At 38.7% G+C, this 24846-nt stretch overlaps 1 protein-coding gene across 1 annotated transcript; it reads right to left on the bottom strand.

Moving 5' to 3' along the window:
- Positions 1-147: 147 nt before the first annotated feature.
- LOC111865110 (putative sodium-coupled neutral amino acid transporter 10) lies at positions 148-24646 on the bottom strand. Its single transcript, XM_023852846.2, has 12 exons — positions 24143-24646; positions 23922-24039; positions 23523-23696; positions 22439-22545; positions 21198-21319; positions 18750-18898; positions 17757-17893; positions 14373-14606; positions 10310-10493; positions 7826-8040; positions 5664-6414; positions 148-3709 (listed from the first exon to the last, which is right to left on the bottom strand). The coding sequence occupies exons 1-12, from the start codon at positions 24227-24229 to the stop codon at positions 2670-2672; spliced, it is 3318 nt and encodes a 1105-aa protein (XP_023708614.1). The 5' UTR covers positions 24230-24646; the 3' UTR covers positions 148-2669.
- Positions 24647-24846: the final 200 nt, after the last annotated feature.

Genomic DNA, 24846 nt, shown 5'->3' with positions numbered 1-24846 from the left:
ATTATATTTTACTATACTGTATTCACAGAATGTGGATCTTTTTATAGCTATTATATATAGCTATATACTTACTTAAACATTCCTGTATATGGCAGAATTTTGTTAAAACAGGTAGCATGAACATTTTAATAAACATATTAAAATATACAACTGTTATCAGATGGTTTTATTAAATTGACTTATGAATAATATTTCCTCAGATATATACATCTTACCATTTTATGTACAAATATCAATAGCGATTAACAATAATTGCAAAAGAGAAACATACTTGAAATGGTGAATATAACCATAAAATAAATCTGATTCAGTACCTCAGGACAAATAACAAGGTACAGACGTGAGGTATCATCATGAACGGTATTAGTTCCCCAAGTGTGCTGAGTACCTTGTTTCTAAAAAAATGTTTTTATGAATCTGAATTTCATTATAATGAAGATATATCGAAAAAGAGAAAAAATAGAGCAGCTCTGAAGTAAAATAAATATATTGTATACACGACTGTAAGATGTGGTTCCTTTACTTAAGCAATACGAGTATTGGGAATCCTCTTATGCAGCGCACTCCAGATTACCAAAGGTGGAGGGGAAGTTAATTTCCCCAGAGAGTCTGAACCCTAGATAATCAGTAACTAACTTGTGAATTGGGATTTATAAAACCCATTTAGAAGTGTATATTACTTGAATGCTATTGTTAGAAACATGAGTGTGGTTTCTGAGAAGCCCCTGTTGTTTTTACAGATTAAAAAGGAAAAAAAAAGAGAAAAAAAAAAAACAAAGAATGCCTTCTGAACTTTCAAAGGGCATACTCAAAACGCGAAAAAAAAAACTCCCTCCATTTTGTATTTGTTCCTTTTTAAAAAGAAATTTCACATGAAGTTTTATCTTTTGACATTGGACATATCCATTAATTTTCTAAACAGAACCCTTGGATAATCTGTTCCCTTCGCTGGGACATACAAATAACCAAAATCCAAGTTTGGAAGTGATCAGAAGACCATGGTGTTGCTGAATACAGAAATTCAGATCTGTGCACATGGCATCTCATTTGTTTAATTGCCTTGAAAACTGTACTGAACATTAAAAGTATTTTTTTCTCTATAACATTTCCTTGAAACATGTGCAGAGAGGCATGTAAGTCTTCATGTAATGTGGATGTTAAAATTGTCCGATTTAAATTAGACTTGAAAATGTTCAACAGTTCTTCAAATGACTCTCCAATATCCAACTTCATTGAAATAAGTTAAACAGTTTTTGGGCTGTCACACATACAGACAGGTGGGCAGAAGTGCTCTAGAGGGTTTCAAAGGTGCTCAAAAATCACAGATAAGCTGAAAAGAGGATCATCTGCAGCCAGATAATTGACAGTATATTGCACTAACATTTCTGGAAACTTATAAATAATTATAAATATATAATGTTATTAAGTCATAGAATGTAAATCTAAAAAAATTATAAAAACATAACTCTAGACCATAGGTTCTCAACTGGTGAGACATATAAGGATCCAAGGGGTGGGGGGCACAAGAGCCCATTATCTAAATGACATTTTCACTCTAAGTGTGCACAAAACTGTGACTGTTGACCTCTGGATATCACTGAGTTTTATGAGGCAATAGCATGCAATGTACACAGCAATATACATTCCCAGTAGGGGACTCATGTTGCGCTCTTTCTCCCACACAGCTGAGAATGCAACATCAGTGGTCACACTGATTATGTTCGGGGCAAACTCAAATGTAATCATATATCCTTCAATCTGTTTCATTAATTTTTAAAGTACAAATTATTTACATTTATGAAGATTTTTTAAAACAAAAATATTCCTTACTGATGTAAGATGAGGTTCACAAATATAAATTTGAATTAGACTATTCACATTTTTAATTTTCAAATAAAATTATTACTACTCTTTCAACGAGGACTGAGGTCTTGTGTTAACTGAAAGGAAGGCATTATATTTAAAAGAGTTGAGAATAACTGCCGTAGAAGATTACAAACAATGAAGTCAGTACTCAAAATACATTACTCAGTCTTGAATAAATGCACCAGTTGATATGTGGAGAAGAAGAAAAACAAAGCTGGAATTTACTTTCAAATACCAAGTCTTTACATTTCTGTGTCTAATTTTATACATCTGATAATCACATACTGACCAAGTATTTGATAGGGGATCCACATTTAACATGTGTATAACCACATGAAGGCATAGAAGGAGAGTGGAGGAAATGAACCAGGAACTATCACGTCTTGTGAGCCGTAATGCTCTGTAGTTCAGAGAGTGTCGGACGTGTTAGAGTCAAGCTTGCCAACTGTGTCTGCTGGTTTTATGCTTGCTTACTGTTCCACCCGGATGATGACAGTGATATGTTCCTACAGAATGTCAGGCGCTCTCTCAAATACACAGTGTTATAACACATGAAACCTCATTCTTTTAGTCACTGTTGTCAGAACATCAAATCCAACACTATCAGGCCTCACTATCAATACCAATAAATTACCTATTATCAGTTGTAGCAGTCAGAGCAATAACATATATTTCTTCATATGAACTCAACAGGAAACATACACACAAAAAAACAGTAACTAAAAGAACTGTATGAAGGGACATATTTATCTACAAACCCCAGGACATCTCAACTGAACAAGTACTAAATAGTTTAAAGTCATTCAGGTGTCTTTTGTTTCATTGCGTTCATTATTTTCGTGAACTTGCTGAACCGCTGAAACTGATTTGAGATCTCTCGTCATTGGCTTAGCAACAACTGATATGTCTTTTGCGCTTATTGCTGCTTCATTCAGCAGTTGCATGTTATCATTCAGTTTTGGTTCTGAGAGATGTGAAGGAGTTTTGATGATAGAATTTGAAGTGCTTACATCAGCTACATCAGGAACTGCTGGTGTCTTACTTTCGCCTGAAACAAACCCTTCCTGTTTCTGGTTCCCTGAATTATTTGTATCTGTAAATGAGGCATTAGCCTTAGAATCAGACACCGAGTCTATAATTTCTGCTCTTCTCTCCGGATATGGAACAGTTCCTACAGCTAGGATCTGTGGAGACGTGAGATATTTATCTGATATGGATGGAGGTTCCTTATCTTTCTGATCATCTGCGATATTATGTTTCTCCTTGGAGAGCATGGCCATGTTCAATGTTTCTGCTTCACTAATTTTATTAAATTTTTCACCCACTGCACAGTTCTCTGATGCATCACCCTGTATATCCTGCTCATTTTTCTCTTTATTCATTATACTGGCAGCCAGAAACGTATTCATCCCAGATTCTTCCATCAGAGCATCTCGCTTAAGTCGCTGATGGCTCTCATTCTTACCACCATAAATTGTATCTTTACTGACACTGTTTGACAGGGTATTTTTATTTTTTATCGCTGTGTCCAACTCAGAATTTACTATTCCACCATCTTGATTAGTATTTGATTTATAACCATTTTCATAATTTGCTAATATGTCCCTCCTCATGACCTTTGCCTCATCAACATCTGCACCATTCTGCTGGTTTGCCACTTTTTCAGAATCAACAGCTGTGTCTGCCTTATTCCCTTGAACAATGGCCTCATTGTGCTTGTAGACTTTTGATGCACCATTATGAACAGCTAAGGGAAGAGGTAACAGCAACTGTTTTGGAGCTGGAGCTGGTCCATCCTGCTGTTGTACCACACCCACAAGCTTCTGATCCTGGGATTTCAAACCTGAAAAATAAACTCAAAATATCACAAAAGGTACTACAAAACACATACACTGAAAGATCTCATTAATTCATATTCAGCTAGCCTGAGTGTTTGGCAAAGTATTGGCCAAACTTCAGAAACATGTTCTGCATGTCATTTGGTGGAAAAACTGTCCAATAAACTACAGGCTGATTTGATGCTGTTATCAAGTGAAATGTACCATTCAGTCCAGAAACTTTTGTCTTCTCATCTGTTGCCCAAAAACATATAAATTAGAATATACAAAACTATAATTTTGGCTGTGGTTCTGTATGGGTGTGAAACTTGGTCTCTGACATTAAGGGAGAAACATAGACTGAGAGCGTTTGAGAACAGGGTGTTGAGGAGAATATTTGGACCAAAGAGAGATGAAGTGACAGGAGGTTGGAGAAAACTGCATAATGAGGAGCTTCATAACTTGCGCTCTTCTGCAAGTATAATTAGAATGGTCAGGTCAAGGAGGATGAGATGGGCAGGGAATGTAGCACGAATGGGGGGAGAAAAGGAATGCACATAGGATATTAGTGGGAAAGCCAGAAGGAGAGAGACCACAGGAAAGACTAAGACATAAGTGGGTGGACAATATTAAAATGGATCTTAGAGAGATAGGATGGGATGGTATGGATTGGATTGGTCTGGCTCAGGATAGGGACCAGTGGAGGGCTCTTGTGAACATGGTAATGACCCCTCAGGTTCCATAAATTGCTGGGAAGTTCTTCAGTAGTTGCACAATTGGCAGCTTCTCAAGAAGGGCTCAGCTCCAAGGGGGGAATGATGATAAAGGTGTGTTGAAAATATGCTTTTAATTCAGTGCTATATTATGCTAGCACTGAACTCGATAATGGTATTGAACCGATCTGCAGTTTGTTACATTCTTTTTGCTCCAAATGACCTGTAGAACATGCCTGAGGAGTGTTCGATCAAAGGGCAGCATTCTGTTGTGCTTTTCTTGTGGGCAAAAGAATTCGATGCAAAGGACATTCATACAGAAATGTTTCTTGTTTACAGTGCGAAGTGTTTCTTGAGTATAGTGGTTCACAACTGGGTCGAGAAATTCTCTCAAAGATGTTAAAAATTTGCAGATGATACCTGACCAGGTGTGGAAGTGGCTTTGACAACAGTCAAAAAGACTTCTATGCAGGGTTCTGTCACACTGCTAAAGGGATGGAACAATTGTATCAATGTTGATGGAGGATATGTTGAGAAATAAATGTTTTGTCCATATTAAAATATCACATGTTTCATGTTTTATATTCATTTGTGACCATTTACTGACTCTCCCTCATAGTCAACGTTCTGTAAGTGTTCAATAAATCCAATTACCAACTGAAACCCTGTCTATAGTCACTCATATACGTGACAATATTTACAAATCTATTCTTTCTGCAAAGCAGTGAAATAATATCATTTATGTATGTCATAGAAATGCATATCATTTCGTAAACTGTGTCCTAAAACATTTTTGAGGGTGTGTTATCATCAGATAGTAATGTAAATTGTTACATCATTGTTAGAAAGTTACTGGATTTCATTTCCCACATGTGACAGGAACCAAAATCGTCAAACCAAGATCTTGTTGAAGTTTTCATCTGTAAGGTTGTCTTCTCAAGGTAAGATGTTACAAGCAATGAGCAGGATCTTGTACTGATATGTACAACTTGAGAAAAGGGACTTCTCTTGTATTGGTCTTGCTTTAAACACGCCATGGCCTAATTTTCAGTACTATTCTGGCATTTGCCTGGTGGGAATAAGCCAAAATGAAAAAAAGAAAAAAAGAAAAAAAAACCTTGGTCACGATGGCTGGCCTCAAGGCTGAGATTTGTACTTGAAACTTTCTAAACATGATGCTGGAGTGCTACCCATTCAACTGAAACATTCAGTTCCATGAACGTTTAAACAACAGGAACAAATAAATTTTACAACAGTTACTACAAACCTTGTGCTTGTTGGCGTGCTGACCCATTCAATTCTGAACTGCTTGCATTCAGGGATGCGGCCTTTGGCATTTCTTGCAGCATCAAATTCGGTGGTCCTTGCTGAATTTCATTGGCGTAACTTGGTCCTGCTGTGGCCTTCTTTGAGGGTTCAGACTTCATAGGCTGAGGCTCAGCATCTTTCTTTTCAACATTCTTTTGTGGTTGTGCTATTTCATTCCGTGATTTCTGAATCTCATTCACTACATTACTTTTATTTTGTAAGCTCTGGGCTAGAGGAACTCCACTTTGAGGTCCAGCATTATTAAGTACAGACTGTTTCTTATCATGTAAGTGATTCTTCTCATTGTCTTTACCCTCTGGTTTCAGTCCAGCATCATTTTGTATTTTATCTGGGACACCCTCAGGAACCTTATCGTTTTTCTGCTTTGCGACAGCCTGTTCCATATCTTTCTTGTGTTTCTTGAGCTCTTGAAGAATCTGTTTTTGTTCCTGAAGAAGTTTCTTTTGCTCTTCTTTGTGCTTCTCAAGTTTCCTAAGCAGTTCTTCATTCTTTTGTTCATTATCAGCTTGTGCTTGCTTCTCTGCTTCGGCTAATTCTTCATCCTCCTTCTTAATTGCGTCCTGATCCACTTGTTCATTGTTTCCTTTCCCTTTGTCTGCTGCAGGATCAGGCAGGATTTTCTTCCCTTCAGGAACAGCCACTGCAACATCTTTCTTGATATCGGAATCATGGAGAGCAGTTTCCTCAATCTACAAAAAGAGAGACACAAGGATATCAGTAAACCAATGGCAGAATGATGAATTGAATCTGCAAAGAGATTAATAACAGGACAACAAAAGAAAATGGACATATTGATCGAACGGAGGGTAACAGACTAGTGAGAAAATCAAATGGGGGGAGGAACTTTGAAAGACAAAAAAATGAGGCACGAGGATATGGTCAAGCAAGAAGACTGAATGAATGCAACAAACTACGAAGCATAACACAGGAAGAGATGAGGATGAAAGGCAGAGATACTGCCCTTCTTTATGCTTTTGAAGCTGGAGTTTACAGCATAACTTGAGCTTTTGCAAATTTTTTTAACCATGTTGCTGCTAAAAACCTCTTTCTTCACCTCTGCTTCTTCCCACATGGTCAATATAGACTCTTCCATCACCTCTTGCCCTAAACACAGGGTCACTGAAACCCGTTTCATCACCTCCTGGTTCCCAAAGAGCCGATAACAGTGGCTGCGCGGTCTAAGGCATAAACTGTCTTCACTCGCTTGAACACTGGGATCGTGGGTTCGAATCCCACTCAAGACATGAATGTATGTCTGCATTTATCGTAGGGAGCAGCCTTGCAATAGACTGATCTCGTGTCCAAGGAGTCCTACCAACTTACGACTGAAGTGAAACAAAGCATTCCATGGATGTCCTATGCTCCAAAGTGGGAGAGAGGGTGGAGAGAAAGAGAGAAAGCGCGCGCGCACGCATGTGTGTGGGTGGAGGGGGGGTACCCAAAGAACTTTTCCATTTGGATGAGTTATGTTACCCCAGTTATCTAGTTCACTTCAGTTGGGTAGGGTGATTTCAAGTTGTTCCCACTCTTGCCCATCAGAGGTCTCTGCAATTGTGTGACCACACTGACATCTAAGAGCAGAATAAGGAACTTTCTGAGTGACCAAAATGTGGTCTAATTTTGTCTTCCCTCATCTCTTTTCATGACTCCCTCAGTTTTAGATGGGAATTTGGGAAAACTCTAACAATCCATATGAGAATTTTTCCTACTACACCATTTTTTTCCATTGTAATCACAACTTGTAACATTATCCACTTTTCCACAATGTACCCAGTATAACACCTATCTCTTTTTTTTTGGTATCACATCATTTTTATTGAACATTATTCATTAACTGCATTTGAAAATTCAGTCCTAATGTCATATCCGCTTTCACTGCAGGCAGGATGAGGGAGAGACAGACAGATCTTGTTTACAAGTCAATTTGTGCTACTGCTGCCAACGGTACCAGGTAGCTGGCCAGTTGCAGTATAGAGGTAAATTAGTTATCTGAAAATTCTCAGAGTTCAGGACTGAAAAATCCATGTTGCAATTGAAACTCAGACTTCTTTCTGAATCCATTCTAACAGCAACTTCTGAATGCAGCTAAAAGTGCAATACCTTCTGTATTATTTCTTTTGGCTCCTTCTTCTCTGGCCCTGATGCAGATGGTACAGCTGCTGGTTCCACGGGCACTGGGGGTTCCTGTCGAACATCAGGTTTCCTGAGAAGGTCCAGTTGCTGTACTTGCTGTATTTGGGGATTCTGTCCACCTGTGTCCTTATTTCCAAGCAATGGCTCTTGCTTAGGCTCAGCTGCACCATCTTTTGGTTTCACTAATAATTAAAACACAAATTACACTTAATATGATTAAGAATGCAGCATAAATGAAAGTGGTGAGACCATTATTAGGAATTACAGGATAAGTCTGCCAGAGAAATCATGACATTCATAATAGGATTAAAGTGAACAACAAAATAGAAGACATAAATAAAACTATATGAAAGGAGCTTGTTAGACCACCTAGAAAGGATGGACAGAAGTCGCATACACAAACCAGCTTCTCAGTACCAGCTTGTTTATGTTCATGAAAGAGGACGAAAAAGAAAGTAAGAGACAATGATTAAGCAACTGTGGGTAGTGACCTGCTCTGGTGAAAGGGGGAGAGGGGTAGGGGGTTGGCATGTTCTTGAAATTACTTAAAATATACTTGTACTCATGCACAGCTTCGGCAAGTCAGAAAAAGTCACTAAGACTGAGTACGTGCTTTCAGAAAATGTAGCTGTAGCTAGCAAAATGTACCACAGACATTTTCCTGGCTGTATAGGAACATTTTATAGTTTACTGTTGGCGCAAATAGGTTGTTAAGCTATTTGTGTTCTTGCTATCACTGACAGGGACCTGCAGTAATGTGCATAACTGCCCCATCTGCTTACTGACAAAGATGGAGGAGTAAGGGTTGTGTACACTTATACATTATTTTAGGGGGATGTGGTATTTATGCCAAAGGCAACTAGTTAGGAAGAAGTGACTACAGCAGCCCTAAGATTCCAGTTGTAAGACAGCGATGAATACCATGTTCTCATTGGTGAATGTGTAGTCAACAGAGAAACAGGAATATACATAACATCCAAGTCAAAGTCACATTAAGATAGTCAGTCAGTAGTTTGTCTTGGTGCCAAGTGCCATCTGTGCCTTGTGACTAGATTTTGATCTTTCTCAGAAGAGTTTCTTACTGTTGATGGTGGGGTGTCCTCCCTTGTTAGACAATGGGTCTACCCCCTGTCAAAAGTCATGGTCAGCTATATATATCCACAATATTCACACTTTTACATAAATACATTACACATAGTCCATCCATTTTTCAAGGGCGCCAGACACTATGAAACGCACATCAATGTGAAAGCTACGGATGGGGAGCATCGTGTCCACCTGACCTGCAAATGCCTCTCATATATCTGGATTGTTCAAGAAACTGCTCAGATGATGCACAAGAGTGAAATCACCCAAGAATTTGCTACAATTTTCCTGGAGAGTGACCCGCCTATAACAGTAGTTGTCAATGTAGGATTTAGAGTTTTTCAAGGCAGTGGTTTTGAAAAGTGCCATCTTAGGAGATATAATGCTGTGTGCTGTCATCTGCACTCATGCTGGCTTCTCTCTTGGCTTATTCTTCAACCCTGAAGATGGAGGCCACATGTTCCTCCAAAATGTCAGCTGACTTTCAGTGGACGAAGACAGAACTCTTAGTACTGTTCAGTGCAGTGCATTGCAGAAAGTAATTTGTGAATGAAGTCAGTCAATGGATCAGTGACTTACTAAGTGAGCAGTTAGTCAAACCCCAGTTCTGTTCAGTACAGTGCAGAGGACTTGAAAGAAAGTAAGTGCAGTATTGTGAGCAATGGTGTTGCTGTGAAATAACAAGTGAACAAAGAAGTGATCTCATGAGCAGAAGTGGTTAAGTGTGGTGGAACACTGATCACTCCATAAAGTGATAATTATTACATGATATACATAATATTTGCAATCATTTGGGTCACTTGTGGCCCAGAACTATCAACATTGGTGCTAGGCTGCTTTTCAGTCACTTCACCTTGATGAAGACAGCAACATTTGCAAACCAATCTACAATAATGGGTCATTACCTAAGAATGAAGAAAGTTTAGCTAAAAATCACTGTGAAAGCATGAAGAGTTATAAAGGTAAAGTTGTCCTTGTGCTTAACTAATTAAGCACCATGCCATGAAGGCGCATGGGGGAGTGGATGTATAGATCCACATTGTCTTGACCTTGGCACTAGCTGGAGGTGAGTGGTCAGCTTCACTCCCCAGCTGCTTTACTCCTTGGGAAAGAGCCCCCAGTATCCATTGGATAGGAGGCTGGGTGGGCCCCAGTACCGGTCTCGACGACATGGGGAAGAGAAAATTCTTGCCCCTACCAGGACTTGTTGGTTGTTCAGCTTGTAGCCAGTCACTATACTGACTGCACTATCCCGGCTCCCCTTGAAGAATTATAGAACAAAATATATTTCTTATTTAAGTTACATAAAGTGTAAATGAAATATGAATTTTGTACCTTTTGACTTCTCATACTCATTTGGCTTACCTGCAACAATATCACCAACCACAGCTTTATTAACTTGTATCACTGTCATTCTAGCAACATTGTCAAAATGGTCAGGCTGAGGACTGATAGCTTCAATCTTATTTTCGTTTCCAGACTCGTTAGCTGCATACAGCGTTGCGTATGTCCCCAGTACAAGGATAAGAACTCCAACAAAGACAAGAACCTTTGAAACAAAAATTATGTTTGCTAGATGCAGTATGATTGTTAAATCAACAGGTTCACTGTGGATCAAGACAGAGTTTCATTCTTTGGGTTGATGTAAGAATAATTTACTGTGCCACATTTTTTTAAATTTTTCTTCATACCATTCACATATTCCAAGGAACAGAAAATACAACTTATTGACCTTTTGCATTCCGTGAACTGATAAGGTTAGCTTGGGGTACTCATGTTAAAATTGTCGCAGCTGAAGAAAGCAGCTTCCTGTTAATGGTACACCTTTCCTGTTAACAGAAGGCATTGAGTGACATAGTGATTTTAGGTGATAGAACAGACTTTCACATGATCAATACCTGTTGTTATTTGATAGTCACTTTGCAGGTGTATTGCTTTTCTGTGGAACAGCATTTACCTGTAAGCAGCCTTGGTATTTCTAGCACACAGTTCTATAGTGGGGCTTGGGAATCAAATGACTAATAAGAAACAATTGATGAGGTTTGATGTTCAGAGAATGAAGTCATACAAAATAATGACTACACTTCCACAGTCATCATGAGTATAAAACAGCTGACTCTACTTCTCAAGTGAGCTCAAAGCCCATCCATGGTACAACTTAGTTATCAAATACAAAACATTTTAAGAGTATATAATTTTTATTCATTGCAAAACAGAGAGCATGGAGAGAAAATGAATGCACTGAAATCCATATACAAAAAGTGACAGTGCTCATGAATTAACTAACTCCATGGAGATTAGTCCCTCTTGAGAAGCTAGTAGTTGTTGCTCATCTACTCCAGAAATTTCCAGTATCACGCAGAATCTGAAAGTTGATAACCATGTTCACAAAATCCTGCCACTTGCCCATATTCTGAGCCAGATTTGTCCAGTCTGAAAACACCCATCCTATTTGGAGAAAGTCATCTTCTGGGTTTTGGCGCCGTGTATTCTTCGTTTTGGCTGACGTTTCGGAGGAACATATCGCCTCCATCTTCAGAGCAGGTGAATAGCTTGTGAATGCAGAGAGCAGTAGCTCTGCACCTGCTCTGAAGATGGAGGCAATACGTTCCTCCGAAACGTCGGCCAAAACGAAGAATACACGGCGCCAAAATCCAGAAGACGACTTTCTCCATAGTCATCACCGTGAAAACCTCAAAACTTACACCCATTCTATTTCTCTAAAATCCATTTTAATATTATCCACTCATCTATGCTTAAGTCTCCTAGTGGTCTCTGTTCTTCAGGTTTTACTACCAAAACTTTGTATGCACTTATCATATGCATGCTACAAGCCTTGCCTATCATACATGACATTATTTGATTACTCTAATATCTGGGAAAAGTGACTGTTAGGATCAGTCGAGTCCATATATAGGGCTTTGAATGGAAACTGCAGATGGCATTCAGGTCTGAGCTTATAAACTTGATTTCTTCAAAAACGAATTACTTTGTGCTGTAGGAATATTTTTGCTAGATGTGATTTAGTCTGTGTGTACAGCAGTCACTATGAACTTAAGTAATGCTCAGTATCTTCACAGATTGTTCATGGAAATGGTGAGGTTTGCCAGTGATGGTGGATTTAGGTTATGGTGATGCAATATTGCAAAAATAATCTTTAACATTTATGTTCTTCTATTAATAAAACCCCGATTATCTGTGATATATGTTTCACATATCTGAATAACTTCTTTATAAATCTGATGAGGGTTTTAACAGTGCTTTCGAAATTACTATAAAAGAACATTAAAGGAGACATGTTCAAGTTAAATGTACAACAACACATCATTTAACAGACCACATAACTCTATGGAGCAGGGTCTTCCTTGATAATCTAGCAGTTGCTCACCTAGCGAAGAAGTTCCCAGCCTTTTATGGGACCTGAATGTTCAATACTGTGTTCAAAAGAGGTCGTTATAAATCGTGAGCCAGATACATCCACTCAATACCCATTTTAATGTTACATGCCCATGAAAACCAACAGCTGGGATAGCTCAGTTGGAATAGCATTGGGCTATGGGCTCGATGGTCAGGGTTTGATTCCTCACAGATACAAGATTTCTCCTTTCTCCATAGTGTTCAGATCAGATCTGGGACACATCAAGCCTTCTATCCAATGGGTACAGGGAGGCGCTTTCCCCAGGAGTGAAGTGACCGGAGCGTGAAGCTGACAACTGACTTCCATCTGATGACAAGGTCAAGAATGGTGGAGCTATACCCCAGATGTCTTCATGGTATGGTGCTTAATTAATTAAAAACAGGACAGTTTACCTTTTACCCTCATCAACACTTCCGTTTTCCTACCGCAATTTTCTAAGCATTTTTCTTCCCTCCCATTGCTGTCTTATCCTCCTACTAATATTTCTGGAACAGTGACAATTATATATCTTTATAAGAGCCATCTTGAACTGTTACCTATAAATACATAAATAAGTAGCAGAAATCCATCAAGTGTAACTAGTTTAAAAGATGTAAAAGTTTTGCCTTTAAATGTTTCAGCCACTACTGGTCATCATCAGAGGGCACAGTCAGCAAAATAAAGAAATTACTTTGCACACATACATACGTAAGTTGTTACTAAAATATCACAAAAGGATTTGTAATAGCTGCAGAAATCATGATAAAATCATTAATACTGCTAAAATAAGTTGTGTATGTTGTGATGTGCAGTAGTGACTGTAGATGGGATATGGACTGATGAACAGATTTAATGGACACTTACAGAACATAATTATAAATAATTATTTGCTGTAACTAAAGCACACAAAATAAAGTCTTGCTAGTTGTTGCTTGGGAACGAATCTGATCTGGTTAAGGCTGGGGCCACACACGCGCATGAAGTACATCCGTTGCAACTAACGTACTTTATGACGGACGTTGCTGAGGACACCACACAGTTGCAGAATGTGGTGCGTAGTTTTTTTGTCTGCAATGGAGCCAGAAGAAAGCATAGCCTCTCTTGTTTATTTCTACAATAGACGTCATGACGTTCGTTACAACGGATGCATTTTGTGCACTCATGTGGCCCCAGTCTAACACTTCACAGCTGAACGCTCAACTACTGAACTGCCTGTGTCTTACAAATGAATGAATTGAATATATAAATGAACCCTCTTTTATAACTTCGGGAGGACCGAATAGCAGCCACCAAACCAAACAGTTCATGGTTTTGGTCTGTCTGTTGTAGCAGAAACGCCTGGTGATCCCAAGAATCTGTTCCCATGGAAACCCTGTTTGTAGATTCCCTGTATTCACAGAAACCCTTTGTTGAGTCTTCGTTGACATGAGAATGCGTTTTTAGTGAGCCGTTGCCTAGCAGATGGTCACATTCATCACAATATCAAGATTAATTAGTTAAAATCAGTTAAAAATTCTTGATGAGTGGACAGAAGAATGCAATGACAACCTTCATCCCTATTGCTGGTTATGTAGAATATCTTATCGACTGCTGTATTATGGGCCTATGTCCATCTATGTTATGATCTGTGTAACCCAGTAAAGTACTACATGGCAGTGTGAGGGACATGCCATGGTAATCAAATAATAAAGCTCCTCATCACAATGTTCTCCCCTACACCTTCTTCATGAGTTATGAGGATTACCATCAACAGGGACTTGACCCGGTAGATGTAACCAACATTCTAGAGGCACTTAAGTGCCTGATTGCCTTAAATCTTCAACCTTGAAGATGGAGGCAGTACTTTTGTCCAAAACATCAGTAAATTTCTACCAGCCCATACTGCATCACATCCCTGAAGACAGTAACGTTTCTTCACCTCCTGTGTGCTTACACACAATTGAGAGTAAAGATACAGTACCATTTGCAGGTATGCTGCGAAGTGACAGAAGATTTCACATATCTGGAAGCTCAACATATTGTTACACTCACCTGGGCTAACAGTCTCTCCTGCGTGCTCTTGGTTGATATGCATATGAAGGCAACGGCTGGGAACATAACGCAAATGAGCACACCGATAGTAGAGCCAACGAGCCCTAGGACCAACTCAATGTTAGGGATTAGCAGTCCAACTGTCAGTGAGACACATATGATACTGATGGTTAAACACTTGAATCGTGTTTCTGGAATGTGGCTGCTCATGGTTTCATGGTGGGGCATTTGGACCTGCAAACAAAATGGAGTTCATGTCATGTGAGGTTCTCACGGTGATAATTCTAGATTGTGATACTGTGTACTATGCAAGTTGAGATTCAAGTGGTAATGCTTCTGACTTACAGTCGGGGTGGGAGGGGGGGTCTGGTTAAGTCATGGCAAGAGCACTGACTACCCCGGTTGAGGCATGCTGTGGTTTTCCGGAGTCCCTCCAGACAAATTCACCACATCCTTCCACATCTTTTCCAATTCATCACTCACATATCATGCTACTCCTCCGCTCTGTATAATCTTAAATAGTGACAGCATCATTATGCAAACCATAAATTAATAGCTAAGTACAGATGTCATTTATTCTTAGAGAAGTTTACCAAAATTTTGGAGGAGCTTACTGCCCCACGTTCGAGGGTTGAAGCGTAAGTGGTGAAATTTATTTTGAATAATTCTGTCAGAAGAAACCAAATATGATCACAAAGAAAAGCTATTACCAGTATTCTATATATTATTTAATGATTTATATATTGTCATGTGACAGAGTGTGACTATAGATGGGTTGTGATAATTGGATTTATTGAACACTTGTACACACAACTTGTAACTACAACTGACTATAGTACTATCACTGATTCACCACCCTCAAATTCACTACAGTATGCACCAAGTCTTTTCAGTCTTCTGTGCCTTCACCAGTCATTGCTTGGTAACAGCTTCCAACAGCAGACATTACCTTTACTTAGGATTCCCAAACTATCCCTGTGCCTCAGCTACCTGCTTCTAACTGCAAGAGCTCACAATGACTGAACTACAGTTCTCTGAATAACTCACTAACTCACCAACCAACTTGCTCCACTCCACTCTACTTCCTATGTAGCCTTGGCATGGACCACACAGAAAACACATGTTTTATTGTTGCGTGCATGTATGTTGCAACCATTACCTAGCAATGGCTGCTGTTTACAGAGTCACCAATTAGCAATGGGTCTACATTGTTACCTTTTTTTCCCTGACAGTTTAGTAAAATAGTATTCTCCCCCATCCCCCAAAAAAGAAACCGACCACTGAAGACCTACAGATAATGATACTCTAACACCTGTCAATATTCTGAGGAGTTACTATCCCAGCATCTGTAACCACTTCTGCTGCTGAGTTGAGTTCTTCATCTACTGTTACCTCATTGCAATGCCACTGATCACTCATTGCACTGAACTGGAAATGAATACTTTAACCAACTCACTAATAGACTGCACTGCCTAACTGAACAGTGACCAACTCATGACTCACTTGTCTGCCATGCACTGCACTGAAATGAAGTGGGCACTCCTGAGAATTTTACAGCTTCTCTTATATGTAACAGGCTGAGATACAGGAAAGTTCTTGTGAGCTCTGGGGCAACCTCAATCCTTGGTGTCAGGCAAGTGGTTTCTTAGGACAATCCACATGACATGAATCAGACCATGTGACACGAAACCCCCCTTCCATCCCAAGCATAGCTCCTGTGAAGATATCAGTGATATCTGTAGATTGGTGTTTAATTTTTTTAATTTGCTTAGTGGGGGGTGGAGTCCAACTGGGCCCACTCGGCACGGCGGCCAAAGATTTGCCTATAGTATCCTGCCCTGGGTAATTATGATAATGGAGAATTTAGTGGAAGGAAGATTGGCAGGGAAAACAAAAGTACTCAGAGAAAACCTGCCCCAGAGCCACTCTGTCCACCAGAAATCCCACTTGAGCTATGGCGCGGCTTAGATTGGTGTTTGTGGTAGATTAGAAGACCTGTTGCCTGGAAATATGAATTATCGCATTCTTCAAGTAGTTGTGCAGCCACAGAATGTGTTTTCTGGCATTAGTTTGAAGAAATTAATGATTGAATGTATATAGGAGGGCTATTTGGAAAGTAACCTGCAATGAAAAAAAAAATATTATGCACAAAGAAAAATACATACATATGTTAAGCTACTTCTCAATGTAGTCAATGCCAGAACTGAGGCATTTGTATCGGGGAATGAGTTTTTGTATGCCTGTGTCAAAGAAGTCTCCTGCCTGGGAGCTCAGCCATATTTTGATACCTTCCATCAATTCATTATTGTTGCAGTGCTGTGATGCCAACTAGTTCTTCAGACAGTAAATAGGTGGTAGTCGATTGGAGCGAGATCAGTGTTGTAAGGAATGTGGTCAAACAACTCCCAGTTGAAATGCTCCAGCAGTGCTTGAATGCAAGCAGCTCTATGTGGATGGGCATTGTCAAGAAGGAGCACTACACTGGATGTCAGCATTACATGCCTTTTATTCTGAATGACCCTACACAGTTTCTTAGTGTTTCACAATACAAAATGTGGCTGATCTCACAGGCAGCAGACTTCTTTGACACAGGCATTCAAAAATTTACTCTACGATACTCAATTCTGCCAGTGACTAGGTTGAAAAGTAGCTTAAGTACATATTTCTTGTATAAAATATTTTTTTTTCTTATTGCCTGTTTTGTTAACAGGTCACTAGAGGTTTCTGACTAGCCATATATATTCTCTTATAAGAAAATAAAAGTACTCATACATACAACTTGAAATCATGCAACAGCCAGTATTAAATTAAATGGCACTTACATGGTAGTGATAATATTACTTCATGGGGGAAAAAATGATTGAAGAGAACAGACTTACTCAAGCTTCAACTACTACAAAAGATAAGAAGGAAAACTTATTTAAGTTACTTAAAAGCTACATGCAACAATTCTCTTACTCAAACTGAACTCATGTAAGATAAAGTGTACACAAAATAAAACAATAAAATTTACTTTCTGGACATTATCTATCATCCCCGTATTTTTTTTTGTGCTTGGAACAACGTTTTTGAGGCTGGACTCTGCCTCCACCCACAAGTCGAGTTTTGAAATTTTTGTCTTAACTCCTGCAGAAGTTGTGTTTGCTTTATATATCCTGCCTTGTGTTGGTGCTTGTATCTGGAGATAGGGACCAGATCTGTCAATTGGGCCAAATCGATTAGACTTCTTACCTGAGGAAGGAAGATATTTGCCAGTCTCTGAAATACTGTTTTAAATAAAGAAATGGGATGATGAATAATGTCCAGAAAATCAGAAATGTTATTACTATACTTTCATCATAAACTTCTAGATTTTAATTAAATTAAAAGAATGTTTTGATTTACCCTCTTGAAGAGAAGGGAATATAGGCTAGCTCGACATGGAAAGATCACCAATGGGAAGCTCACAGCCACTGAGAGAACAAACCCCATTTTGATGATGTCACTGATTAAAGTTGGAGTGAAATTCATCAGTACATTTCCTATAATTCAAAAGAACAATGTTTTAATATACGAAGTTCAAAACCAGAGAAAGAAAATTAATAACCTGTTACAATGTAATTTCATATACAGTAATGCAGAATATTTATAAGGTACTTTCACAGTTTAAGATTTTAATAGCTTTGAACATACAAATTTCCTTTGTGTTATTCCATATGATACAACAGGTTGAAAATGGCAATATATGAGTAATTTGCTCTGGCCTGCACATATGTGTAAGAAGTAGCTCTATGAATCACAGCCCATCTTGAGTAGCTGATAGTCACTGAGTTAAAATTTCCAGAATTTTATGGAACCCAAATGTTCACTACCATGTTCAATTTCAAGTTCTTACATTAATGAGTATGAAGAATACTGTCATATGATTGAGTGTGACTATAAATGGGGTTTCAATTGTGACTACAAGTAATTACAACCATTTCACTAATTCACAAACTTCAGTGTCCACAGTAATATCTTCACTGCTGTTGCTTGGTAACAGCTTCCAGTGGCAGACATTCTCCTTCCTCTGGGTTCTTGAATAGTCCCAGCCTCTGCTACCAGCTTCTCACTGCAGCAGATCTCTCACTAATTCACTAATCAACTCAAATCAACTCCACTCAATTGACCTGGACGCTATGACAGCCTGGATATACTCGTGCTGAAACTACAGTGCAACAAATTTAGTGCCTACATAGAAACACTGACCCCTGTATAATGCAGTGACACACGGAGTCCACAGTGAGCTGGACGCTGTGACAGCGCGGATATACCCGTGCTGAAACTGTGGTGCAACAAACATAGCGTCTACATAGATACACTTGAGAACAATATTACAATTTCCATTGTAATAATTACCAGTAAAGTTTTGGGTGCAGAAGGCTACATAACCAAAGAAGCCAACACATATGTAGAAGGCAGTGCACAGATTCACTGCTGCTCGTATCACCTCATTCATCTTGTCCAGGGAGGCATTCGGTAGACTCTCGTAAATTTCAAACAGTTGCCTGTCATCAGATATATAACAATTAAATTTTATAATTCTGTACTTATGTTCTCATTTCACCAAAGCAATAACTGACCACTTTCTCTTGCTAGGAAACCCAAACATTCCTCAATAACTTTTTAATTTTCGTATAGTTACCTATGAAAACTGACATGGAGGAAGCTTACATCTATCAAAGCAGAACCATCACACCCCTCAACGAAGTGGATTGTACCTGTGATGTTGAGATGCGACTACCAAACAGGCGTTTGACTCAGCGTAGAGTGATTGTTTATGTCACAAACATGTATTCAGCTGAACAGCGTGTGTTTATTGTTCATGAGTACTGGTGAATGGGTTCATTTAAACAATGTCAAAGGGCATTTCGGAATACGTATGGTGAAGGAAGTGTAACTACAAAATCCTGTATTCACAAATTGGTGAAAAAAATTAGAGACTACCAGAAGTTATTTTGACTCGAGATGCAGGAGGACAGAAAATGTGTGACAGCGCAGGATGTGAAGGATCAATTATTACTGGCATTGCCAAGAAAACCCTTAAGAAGACTTTTGCAAGAAACTGGCATTCCTTATTCTATGTATCAAAGAGCTGCCAAAAAAGCGAAACTGCACCCATACCGTGTGTCTGTAGTGCAAGAGTTGCTTCCAACGGATTTGGAGAAATGTGCAAGATGTTGTTTTTGGTACCAACATTTAGTTGGAGAAGATCCATGGATTTTGGACATTACATGGTTTATGGATGAAGCCTGGTTTCATCTGAGTGGCTATATAAACTCGCAAAACACAGGTGTATGGGCAGAAGAAAACCCACATGAAACTCATACAGAGCCTTCACATTTGGAGATAATCAGGGTGTGCTGTGCCTTGTCACATAGATGAGTTACTGGTCACATATTCTCGATTAAATTGTTATCTCAGATGTATACTTGAACATATTCAACGAATTTGTGAATCAGTTAACAGATGATGAATTAACTTAAAGTTACTTTCAGCAAGTTGCTGCAACATGCCACACATCTAATGCAAGCATGAGGGAAATTTATATTTATTTCAGTGACCGATTAATGTAAAAGAAATCTGTGGCCTCCAAAATCACCATACCTGACATCACCTGGTTTCTTCTTGTGGGGTTCACTGGAGGGCTGTGTATACAGCAATAAGCCGCAAACAACTGACACCCTCAAAGACGCGATACAGAGGTAGGTTACTGCCTTTACTGATGTCACATTATCAGATGTCTTCGCCAATTTGCAGACATGCATAGAAAAGTGCTTGGATGCTGGAGGGGGCCATTTTCAGCATATGCTCTAGGCAGACCTTCTTTTGCAACATACAAGGTAAGTATATGTCAATGTTCATAGAGAACCATACAAAAATTAAAAAGTTATTGAGAAATGTTTGGGTTTTCTAGCAAGAGAATCACCCTCTATTACACACGCATTTCAATATATGTACGCTCAAAACAAGCAATATACATTTACACATTAATGAGATAAGAACATACTTTTGGCTATAACATACCAAAATCTTATGGTTAAATAGAGAAGACGATAAGCGATGAATGGCAGCCAAAACCAATTATGAAATGTTACACTAACACTTATAACTTAATTATCATAAAGAATATGTATATATACAAAATTGGTTTTTACCGTTGACATAACAAATCTACCATATAATTCACTCACACTTTTTTCATGTTAATTGTGCATTTATTTGGGTTAAAATACAATTTTTCTACATGTTTCAGCTGTTCATGAAGCCATCATCAGGCAATACATTCTACAAACTTAAATTATTGAGGATTTGAGGTTCTCACAGCAGTAGTTATAAAAATGAAAATTGTCATCTTCTGGGATATACTGCCTAAACCTGTTTCCTCAAACCGGCCCTTGTACACTCTTACGCAGATCTTGGATCCTAACGGCTCACCCACGAAGCCAGGCAAGAGAGAGTAGGAAGCCAATGGGAACTGGGTGACACCCCTTATTCTTACCCTCTGGTCCGTAAATAACTGTTATCCTGACTGACTGCTCATTCTGCCTAGCCACCTCCTCTCTCTGGTTTCTTGCTCAGCTGACATTCGACCCTGAAGATGGAGGTGATACGTTCCTCTGAAATGTCGGTTCATATACGGACTACAGTGCTATATCTCAGAAGATGGCAATTTTCATTTTCTTAAATTATTGAGTTTGTAATTTATATATGGACAGTGATAACACAACAGGATGCACTCCTTGAAGATATCAAAAAGAAAACAACATGCATTCTGAAAGTATTAATGCAAGCAGAGGCACTTACGTTTGGCAAAAGAGTGCCATGGAGAAAATAGGAATGCACTGCAACATGCCTGCAGGTCTCCAAAGGGACACCTCATCCACCCAATCACCCGCAACCAGGTGTGGCGTAGCTTCTGCCATTACCTTAAACCAAGAAATTTGAAATAACACAGATGTCAGCATACTGTTTCTTTATTTTACAGGTCCCACAATGTAAGAGGAAATGCATCCTAAAGAAATTGTGTGTTAAGTCAAGGAAGAGACCAGCAAGAAGCAAGCACCTGCTACCACCTGCTTCTTGCAGTTTCTTGCATGACTTACTAATTAACTTAATGCTTCCAGCCGAACTATGGCCCTGGGGTTGACTCAGCCTCTAACAGAAATGACTACCAGGAATTAATTAAATAATTTTCCTGGGGAGTAAAGCGCGGCTGGCATGTAAGGCTGACAACCTTACTGACATCTTTGAGCCGATTGTCTAGATAATGTGGGACCCTCAACCCCTCACAACCCTATGGGTCTTCACGGGCTGGTACAGGGATAGCTTAATTTTTTTTTTTTTTACTCTTTAGTCCTGAAGATGGAGGCAGCATGCTTCTACAAAATGCTGAACTTCTACTGGGCTACATGATGTTACAGCCCAAAAGACCACTATGAGAACCTCAAATCGAAAATAGAGTTCTGCAAATCCAGACCCAAAGTCATATCGTTTGAGAAACAATCTGTCACCCTTTTTTATCTTCATTCATTCACAAACGTGATGTCACTTAAACAATCCATCTAGATCGACTAGATCGATCTGGCTCAGGATAGGGACCAGTGGAGGGCTCTTGTGACCACAGTAATGAAACTTTGGGTTCCATAAAATGCTGGGAAGTTCTTGAGTAGCTGCACAATTGGCGACTTCTCAAGAAGGGCTCAGCTCCATGAGTTAGTGATAATGATGGCGATTCTTCTCAGTTATATATATCCAAAATGAAGATGGGGAGAAATTTCTTCAGCAGCTCTGAGATATTTTTCCCTGTGCATGGTGAAGAATAACTTTACCTTGTGGCTGTACTTTGGATGTGAATTTAACTTGAAAGAGTTAAGATAAAATGCTAAGCTTAATCTACTCAAAACAGAGACTGAATGTCAGAATAAGCCATCACTGCTTTCTCCCACATTATTCTAAATACATCATCACCTTCTCATTCAATATGACACAACCTATGAATTTCTATAAGGTGAGAAATAAACTTTTCAAGCAGATGCAGCACTTACTTTCAATACGAGACAAAGATAGAACCCAATAGTGGCCATGCACACAGAACTTAAGCTGTCCACATTTCTCAGTAAACCCAGTGGCAAGACAACAAAAAGTGCCAGACCTGGAAACAACAGGGATAAAATTGAGAAGGCAAATTATTTCACAAAACCTTCACATTCTTGAGAAAATTCCAAAGAGTATTTTTCATGATACCAAGAAGCGCTTATTTTAGTTCCTACTCACAAAGATATGGGGAGTGAGAATGGCAGAGAAATTCTATTCTGTAGCTGGAGGTAGCAGGTTACTCTGAAATGCTGGTAACCAAATACGATTTTCTGTTTGTACTTTGACTTAAAGAGCTGGGATAGCACAGTCGGTATAGCTAGCTATGGGGTTGGATGACAGAGAGGTCAGAGTTTGAGTCTTGGTAGGGTCAAAAAGTTTCTCTTCTGCAAGTCGTCCAGATCGGCTCTGGAGTACACCCAACCTACTATCCAATGGGTACTGGGGGCTCATTACCCAGGGGTAAAGTGGCCAGTGAGTGAAGCTGACCATTCACCTCCAACTAGTGTCAAGATCAAGAAAATGTGGATCTATACTTCCATACCCCATATGCGTTCATGGTGTAGTGCTTAATTAATTAAGCACAGAGACAACTTTGACTTAAACATTTTATTTATTGCTGTTGTGGTGGCAGTGTACACATTATTTACTTAAGTTTATACACTGTTTTGTAATGTTCTAGGGCTTTTATCTCTTTGAATGCTATTATATAAGACAAACACTGTTATATTTTAATCTTCCCTCTTAATTTATCCTTATTAATGTGCAATAATTTACAGAAAAATAAAAATGAAGAGAACTTTGTTTCTTGATTTTTAGAATTTAATGCTGTGTAGTTTGCAGATCTTTAGGGTCACAACACCACATCCCAGGAGCCCATAATCTTGATTTTTGTGGGGAGAATCTAAAATGCCATGCTTTCTCTTTTCTTACTGACATTTAGTCTGAAATGAAAACAACACTAAGAAGTAGTGTACTACCCAGGGCTACATTTATATAAGCAAAAGTATGAACAATACTGAAATAGTAACATACCTATTAATACAATTTCTCTTAGATTTGCAGTGTTGCTGATATCCAGTGTTTTGGCTACAATTGCTGGTCCTAAATCACCCACAACAACAAAGAATGCTATGCATGTACCCATAAGAAATCCAATGATGCAGAGCTCTACAACTGTTTTACCAGGAGGTCCAAATGTGTGGAAAGCTACAGGCAGAAAAGAAAATTAAGGTCATATTCACGTCAACCACTTCGTTTAAATTTGGATCTTTTAACAAGCTAAATTCTTATTACGATTTTCACTAATACATTTACAAGATATTGACTTTCATTAGGCATACTAAGGCAAAAACATGATTATAAACTTCATGCAGGTTTCCAGCAACAATGTAAACGTCACTATTCAATATATTAGAACACTTATAAACTTACCAAGGAATTCAAAATTTCTTCTCCTTGCCATAATTGCTGCTTTAAGCAAAAAGTGGCATGCTAATCTAGATAAGAAGCTACTGAGAAGTAGCATCAGGATAGAAAGGATGATACCACACTGTAACATAAAATGTCAAAAGCATGAAAACGATTTTTTCTTAATGGAAAGCATAAGGAAAAGAAAAAATCATAGTTATTCCTCATGACCGTAACACACCCACCTGTTTAAAGCAAAATGGCATGGCAAGTACACCAACGCCAATTATGCTGTTCGCTAAAGTCATTACGGTACCGGTGTTAGTTCCCATTGTTATAAGCTGCACCCAGACTTACTGTATATTCGTTGTTATTCGTATAAACTTATCAATGTGAAGACACATGAAAATCTCGTACGGTCAAGGTTATGTTGGCATTCATCCACAAAATGAAGAGAAAGCAACGTTAGTAAAGTTACACTAACACCTTGTAGAACCTATTCTACATAACACAGGTCGACAGATGTTCTGAAATCACATTGTCACATTCTACATGGCACTTCTATTTTTGTTTATCCAAACCGGAACCATATTGGGTTTCGACTGCAATGTTACATGGTGACCAAAACGACATATCATTGCTCTCCATCAGCTTAGAACATAAGCTTGAATAATTACCAGTGTAGAAAACTCATTCTATATAATTAGTAGGCGTACGGAATATATATTTGTTTTAGTGAATAATATGTTGCATATATTCCTGAAATATTATTAAAATAAAGGAATTCCGTATAGTGTCTTTCGGTTCTTGACGAGCTGTATTGGCCATTCTGTTAGATATAATCTTGGAACTGTAACTACTAAATACATGTTGATTGGTAATTACTGAGATAGGAGTTAAAGGATCATAATTAATATATGTAGGTATCTTTGGAAGCATTTAATAATTG

The sequence above is a fragment of the Cryptotermes secundus genome, unplaced genomic scaffold (genome assembly GCF_002891405.2).
Source record: "Cryptotermes secundus unplaced genomic scaffold, Csec_1.0 scaffold719, whole genome shotgun sequence".
Taxonomy (NCBI): Eukaryota; Metazoa; Arthropoda; class Insecta; order Blattodea; family Kalotermitidae; genus Cryptotermes; species Cryptotermes secundus.
Note: the sequence above shows the minus strand (reverse complement) of the source record. Positions and strands in the feature narration are given on the sequence as shown.